The 7822-nt window shown below is 31.9% G+C and overlaps 1 protein-coding gene across 2 annotated transcripts; it reads left to right on the forward strand.

Annotated features, from left to right (window-relative positions):
- Positions 1-2063: 2063 nt before the first annotated feature.
- Positions 2064-7233, forward strand: LOC115444869 (protein ABHD13). 2 transcript variants are annotated; one of them, XR_005113192.1, is made up of 6 exons: positions 2064-2352; positions 2505-2733; positions 4581-4774; positions 5005-5165; positions 5382-5756; positions 6355-7233. XR_005113192.1 is itself a non-coding variant. In XM_030170822.2 (5 exons), the coding sequence occupies exons 1-5, from the start codon at positions 2220-2222 to the stop codon at positions 5679-5681; spliced, it is 1017 nt and encodes a 338-aa protein (XP_030026682.1). In that variant the 5' UTR covers positions 2064-2219; the 3' UTR covers positions 5682-7233. The 2 variants fall into 2 exon arrangements, 1 of the variants encoding a protein (XP_030026682.1); XM_030170822.2 differs by having other exon boundaries at positions 5382-7233.
- Positions 7234-7822: the final 589 nt, after the last annotated feature.

The raw sequence follows: 7822 nt of genomic DNA on the forward strand, positions 1-7822 counted from the left end.
TATTCTATATCTATACCAGTCGCGAAGCGTCTATACAACCCGATTCCTACAGGCTTCCCTTTTAAGTTTATTTACTTTACTTAGTATTTGTTTTCTGTTAAGCTGGCCGCGATATGTTTACTAACACTTCTTTTGCCCGGGTTAGCATTTGAAAAATTTAACCTTTCACCATTGATCTAAACTATTCTAAAGCTGAAGAGTTTTGTAGTTTGTTTGAGCGTGCTAATCTCAGGAACTACTGGTTCGAACTGAAAAAATCTTTTAGTGTTGGATAGCCCTTTGTTAGTGGAAGGCTACAGGTTATATATCATCACGCTATGACCAATAGGAGCCGAGCATCAATAAGAAATATTGCAAAACGTGGAAAATTGCGTGCGCTAATTAAATGGTTAAAGTTTCTGTCCCGAAAAAAAATATGGCATAACTTTTATCCCGGAAAAACAAGCTAGTTTGTAATAAAGCCATTTTTTCATTTTGAAACTTATCATGCCGCGGTTAGAACTTAGAGATGGACAGTTTTTGTAGAAGACACTCGTCCCTTTTCGATTGCTTGAAATTCTTCGGCAGTAATCCGAGACGGTGAGATCTTATTTTCAGTTAATTTACAAAGAAAATATTAATAATTGAGGAACGTCAGCTATTATAAAGTTTTTACAACACATTTAATAAAATCTGAATTTCCTCTTGCTCGTATTGTTAACTTCCTTTTTAATTTTCTTGAAAATTTTACTTTTCTAATGTAACTTTCTTCTCGGAAAACTGCTAAATGCGAATATATGCATAATATATTGTCCAATATATCTATTATGCATAAATCCGCAATAGATAAGTATAAATACTTATATCATAGGGTTTCCCAATCTAGTGCAACAAAAAAAACAAGGAAGAGCGAGTTATAGCTGAGTACTTGACTTGTGATGACACTGTACTGTGTTAGTACTTGGTCTTAGCTGGTAATATCTTTATCAGATAGTAATAGGTTTAGGTACCTATAGGATATCTAGTCGGCACGGTGCCGCCGGTACAGACTGCGCTAAAGTTAATTACGTAGATAGGTATATACTTAGGTACTTACTTATAAAAAGTAGATTTTGAAAATAGGTAAAATAACGATGAATATTATAAACGGTTACTTTTTTATAAGTGGTTCGAGTAGACCTTAAGGACCATTGATAAAGGTTGAGAAACGCTGTCTAGCCTCTACCATTATGGCAGGGTTACCATGTATAATACCACAATAATGGCAAATGGTCTAAATTTAGAAAAACTAGCTGTTATTTATTTCCCTTCATTGCAAAATATCAATAAGCAGTATTTTGATCATTTTTATTCTAGATGGCCGTAGGGATCGATAAACATGGTAGGAATAATTGTAGACTCTGTAAGATGTTTTTACGTTGTCCGAGCTCAATATTGGCAATACGAAAGCAAGGTAATTGTCCGACATTCACTTAGTCAAGCTCCAACCAGTGTCGCGGCTAGTCGGCTTACTAACGTTTTGTATTTTATAAATAAAATGCCTTCCTGTGTTTTTAGACGATGAATAAATTATACTCCAACTGCGAATTAAAAAAAAAATTCCATTTCATACGTTAATAATAAGTTTACACTATTTTACTTATTTTTAACTAATAAATGCATTTTATTCGTCTGTCGTGGCGACGACGGGGCAGTCAATGCCCGGGCCCAGTCGGGCTCACTCGGGTGGTATTAATGCGAGCTGCTAGGGCTGTATAGGTATGTGACTACACAGCCCTAGCAGTATTTATACTATAGTAAAAACAGCGCAGTATTAACATACTGCGCTGTTTTTATGTCCCATTTTGTTGGCCTATGACGCGTCTATTTGTAAAACGTCATTGTAGACTCGAGTACATTCAAGTAAAATTCCGCGAGCTTCAATTAAAGAAATAATTTAAAGTTTTTTTAAATCAGTAAATATCACCTTAAAAAATGCTTGCTATTGTTTAAATGATTTAGAATATTTGAAATTTATACCCTTACTACTTACTATTATTCATTTTTTGTATCGGTTAAGTATTTTATGAATTTTATCTGGTCACACTGGCAATCGGTACGAACTACGAAAGGCTAAGAAAAATGTCACAAAATTTTAAACAAGTCTGAAACAACTTCTAGACTTTGTTTGGTAAATGAAAATTATTTAAAATATGACGCGACTAATATGTTCAATACGTATTTAAACCGAATATACAAAAATGTTTCAGATTCTCAGGCTAATATTGTATAGACTTTGGGTTGTGTCTGCTTTGACATTGTTTTCTAGTCTTTTAGTGTTTTGGTATTATGGATTTTTCACAGCGTTTGCTATTTTTATAGTGGGAATGTCGGGTAAGTTGTTTGTATCTTTGAATTGCCTTATCGTTCCAACCCTAACCTAGATGACACATTTATCTATGACGGGTTTTGTATAAGGAAATAGTATTTTCTTGATAAGGATGTATGGTGTAGTATGGTATTTATAGGTTTAATTGTTCCCGCAGGTATATTGTACAATGCCCAAGACTTGCTGCTGTACTACCCGAACGATCCGCCCGACTCGCGCGTATTTGTGCTGCAACCGAGTAACTACAAGCTTCCGTACGAGAGCATCAAGATAAACAACAGTGATGGCGTCAAAATTCACATGTTTTTCATCAAACAGGCGTCCAACAGCAGCCACATACCCACTATGATATTCTTTCATGGTAATGCTGGGAATATGGGACAGAGGTCAGTTTCTTCTTAACTAAGTTAATATGAGGAACTCTAAATAAACTGCAAGCTGTGCTCTTTATTTATGATGCCGGTCATTCCATACCAATATATTTGTTTTATGCGTGTTTTAGCTAATTATTTTAATAATCACCGCACTATAAGAGCAAACGACATAAAAATAATCAGTTAAACTATAATATTACTTGTTTATTACACTAAAATAGAACAGAAAAAGTTGTTCTAAGCCAAGCTCATATTTTATGCGAAATGTATTTTACTTAGTCATAGTTAATTTTATTTTGTGATATAAAACCATAGTATTTTATTCTTGTTAGTACCATGCACATTATTTCTGATTTATTAAATTATGTACTCATATTTGTAGTCAAAAACTAGAAAGAATACTTTCTAAGAAACTATAAATTATCTATCAAGACCATCTGATTATAAAAAAAAGTTTTTGCCCATTTATTTTATAATAGGAATATTACAATTTTATTGGTGAATATAAATTTCATGGTGATTTTAAGTATAAACCTTAATAAATAAAGTTATTTTTATTAAATAATGCTGCATATTTTGATGTTTTTCATGTATATCTTCCTTCAGTTTCTAGCTATTATCTTACTTTGTAAATGTCTTACATTGTTCTGATCATGTGTTCTTTGATGCCAGCAACAATGTTTTACAGATACATTTCAATATTGCATAATATGCTTCTTGGTAAGATACTCATACTTTCCTCTATTCATACTTAAATACAGTACATACTTATGTATGTTCTAGAACAGTATTAGGGTTTGTGAAGAATGTTTATTCATTCAACCCACATATTGATATTGAAACTACAGGAAATTTTACTTGCAATCTAGTTTGCGATTATTCAAAGGTCAGAAAAAGGTCACTACAATTGCGTGCATTTACATTATTACATAATTCTTTCTCTTGAAAATATTTTTAGCACTATGAATGTACTAGAATCTAGATGGTTGGTATATATTGGCCATTAAATGGTTGTTTGCATACAATATTTTATTCCTGTTTATAATATATTTGACATGACTTGATGAGATAAATCCTATTAGTTTATTAAAACATTTTTTATTTGCACTTTCCAATAACATACTATTTATGTTATTCCCTGTTTAAAATGTTTATTGGTAAGGCCCAAGTGGACTAGATTTTTTTGTAATAATTTTGTTGAGAATTTCACATACAAACACTAAATGTGCTGTTATTCATAAGGAATACATTAGTGTAGAAACCCACTTATTTAAATAATCAAAATGCTGCAGCATGCTCACTGCTATAAATAGATTATGTGTTAATTGATAATGGTGTGCTTAATGTCTTTCCTTAATTGTTGTAAATATAAATATGAACTTATTTATTATATTTACTCTAATTACTGAGCCACAATTCCTTGTCCTAGTTAAATAGGCTTATCTATATTAAATACACATTCAAGAGCTTATTCTTAAAAATAAAAATGGTGTATTAAAAAAAGGGGATAGCTAGCATCTTGAAATTCTTCATTTTTTTAACAATCTTAATTTGGAGCTTATATGATTAAGGTGTGTATTGTTGTGTTTGTATGTCTCTTTGTAGCATCATAGTTCCCAACAGATGGACTGATTGATGGTTTATTTCTCCTATAAAAGCTGTAGTCAGGGTAGTTCCTCAAAATAATTTATGAATATCTATTCAGGCATCTGAAGCTCATCAGTTCACTTCCTACATTCACAAGTCTGAATTGATTTGATATTAGATGTACTCTTACTTTGGTGTTATTTACAACACATAGCAATATGAATACGATAAATCTATGGCTTCATTTATTAATACCTAGGAATATGTTTCAGATTGACAAATGTTTCCGGATTTTATCACAAATTAAATATCAACATTCTCATGGTGGAGTATCGTGGATATGGATTATCAGAGGGGACACCTTCTGAAAAAGGCCTCTATAATGACGCCCAATCAGCACTTGACTATCTCCTGCAGAGGAATGACATAGATCCCACGAAAATTATAGTGTTTGGAAGATCTTTAGGTCAGTATAGAAATTACTGTGTAGTACTGTGTGTACAGGAAATAGCCTTTTATTTCACTATTCTTGAAGCGATTGTTCATGTTTCATTAATATATTTTGGTGTTTCATATCATTGTGGTAAATTCATGTAAGAATGTATAAGCCACCTGTTAATTTTTGTAAAGCCTAACAATTTCAATAATTTTATTATTAATAAACAAGTGTTTAATGAATGTTTTTTTCTAATTCAGGAGGCGCTATCGCGATTGATTTAGCATCAAGAATAGAGTATAGAAATAAAATCTGGGCTTTGGTTGTGGAGAATACTTTTACAAGTATACCTGAAATGGCACAAATTATCCTCAAATGGAAATGTTTACAATGGCTACCACAATTTTGTCATAAAAATAAGGTGTGTACTTTATTATATTTGTCCAGCTCAATTTTCATTAATTATGTACTTACTATAAAATTCTTCAATATTAGTGTCTTCAATGCAAAATATAAATTTGTTTGGCAAAATACTGATTAGGTAACCATTGACGATTATATATGCCAATTGTAAAAGCTCTGGCTTACATTCTTTAAGTTGATGTTTACTTGAAACCACAATATAATTTGTTTCCAGTATTTATCAGTGAAGAAAATTGTCCATGTGTTAACACCAACGCTGGTGATATGTGGTTCCAATGATGCACTGGTGCCACCATCCATGGGTCAAGAACTGTATGTGATAAGTGGAGCTGTGTGCAAGAAGCTTGTTATAATACCAGGCGGGGGGCACGATGACACATGGACCTGCAGGGAGTATTACCCAGCCATACAACAATTCTTAGTAAATGTCCCTCCAATGCCTGATGAAATAGGCCCTTACTTTGATGATAGCCAGGATAAAACAATTAGACGTAGTATAGTACATACGGTGTAGTACTATATGTCCTTTTATGATAAATTATGTAATGTTCATTTCAAATATTTTATATAGATATAAAATATTTTAATATACAGTCGAATCCGTTTATAATGACATCGAAAGGAATTGACAAACACGTCATAATAAGCGGACGTCATACAAAGCGTTTTGTGAAAAAAATACATTTTTATGTAAATAGTATGCATGTATTTAAGTACTTTAATAAAGAAACATAGTAACTTATAAAATAAAAATTGCACGTAATAAGTACATACCTATGTATGTATGTATGTACATAAAAGTTATATTTTTTAATGTAAGTAATCTGTAATTTTTGTCTGCTTTTGTTTTTTTATTTTTATTGTAAAAACAGTCTCTAATACTATTGTGTATAGAAGACATCGCTATGTCAATTACTCACTGAGATTGAAAACAAAAACGAGCCACGTGCCGAACGTCGTCGGGAATCAAGGAACATTACTGAAGGCGTAAAGAATCATGTCGGTCATTATAACCGGACATAATTTATTAAAAAGGGTCACAATAAGCGACATGTCACTGTAAGGGAAGTCATTATATACGACTTTTTTATAAAGAATCTTATATGAAAACCAAACTTCGTAGTGTAATTACGTCATAATAAGAGGTTGGTCAATATAGGCAGAGTCATAATAAACGGATTATACTGTATTTTTAAATTTCTGTGAAGCAATAATGTGAATACATTTAAGTATTAGCATGTTGTGAGACTGCATTTATGGATGTATTGATAAATTAATTTAGGTACATTGTATCAAATTGGTAAAATGTTTTAATTTAGAAGTTATTTTTAGTGGTTAAAAGTCTAGCAAGGTTATGGACAAAGGCTAATTGGTCATTTGGCTCACGAAGCGCCTCGTAGTTCGATGCCAAATATTCTATCATGTTTTCAGCCTTTTCTGGAAGGAATTATACCCATCCAGTGCCTGTGTCACCATGTCAGCATTGATAACATCTAATAAGCTTTAAATAATCTAAATTCTAGCCATGCTGTATATTACAATGCATATTAACTACCTGTGAGTGAAACTATCTACATTAAAGATTGCCACATAAACATATTGAATGGTTTGGTTAATCTGCTTATCTCTGAAATAAGAAATTGGTAGTGATTAGTTACTATTATTTACATAACTTCTTTCTGATAACTGAGAAAGGTCCTTAACATTGTATAATTTATTGTTAGACTGTTTTGCAATGTGAAATTGATTTGAAGCATCTCTAAGAGCTTATTAAAATTGTCATATGAAAACTTATATGAAACTCGAGGGGAGGGGCTGAGTAACCAGTTTGCTGTCTGCTTGTATAATAATGACCTGTACATGTATATTTTATTGCAATAACTAGTTATAGGCGCAAAATCTTAACTTGTACCTTGTAGTAAAATCATATGTGCATGGTTAAGATAATGTAATTGGTACCTATCAAATTTGTAAGTAGACCTAACACTTCGAATGTTTCGGTGTATAAAATAATTCAAATATTTTTTGTGACTTTTAGAAATAAACTTTTATTTTTTCGTATATTACTCAGTATTGATATATTGACACCATCAACGCATAATAAAATGTATAGTGTGTGCTATACGAGCGTTATAAAAGCAATAGAATATGTTGTTACTTATTGCACAAAGCACAAGCCACGCGGAATGCGGTGCGCAGTGGTCGCGGTCCCGCTCAGCCAATGCAAGACTTTGATGCATGCAAGCTACGTGACGGGTTATCACATTATTTACGAAATGCCTTAGTACGTACAGAATACGAGATCTATTAGTTATAGATTTAATATATTTTTATAAGCACAAAACAAACGTTATTTTGTATATCAATATGCAATTTATTTACTGTAAAGCACATCCAGTTCTAATTATAACTCTAGCATAGCCATATATTACAAGAGCAGTTCTCAAAATACATATACATTCTATGGATATTGTGTTATGTTTACACATTTGAATAGACAGTTTTAAATTGATTGTACAGATATATTAGGGTAAAGAAGTCTATTATGTCCCACAATTACAAATACAATGTGAACTTATGAATGTTGCCTTCATTAAAACATACATATACATTGTAACATTAGCTTGTTTTTAGGTTTGTACACAGTGCCAAAAT

Source organism: Manduca sexta, chromosome 27, assembly GCF_014839805.1.
Source record: "Manduca sexta isolate Smith_Timp_Sample1 chromosome 27, JHU_Msex_v1.0, whole genome shotgun sequence".
Taxonomy (NCBI): domain Eukaryota; kingdom Metazoa; phylum Arthropoda; class Insecta; order Lepidoptera; family Sphingidae; genus Manduca; species Manduca sexta.

What these genes read in the sequence shown, in the direction of transcription:
- LOC115444869 (XM_030170822.2), top strand. Translation starts at nt 2,220, where the DNA reads ATGTTTCAGATTCTCAGGCTAATATTGTATAGACTTTGGGTTGTGTCT. An exon ending in TTTTATAGTGGGAATGTCGG is followed by an intron (nt 2,353 to 2,504) that starts GTAAGTTGTTTG and finishes TTGTTCCCGCAG; the next exon opens with GTATATTGTACAATGCCCAA. An exon ending in AGTGTTTGGAAGATCTTTAG is followed by an intron (nt 4,775 to 5,004) that starts GTCAGTATAGAA and finishes TTTCTAATTCAG; the next exon opens with GAGGCGCTATCGCGATTGAT.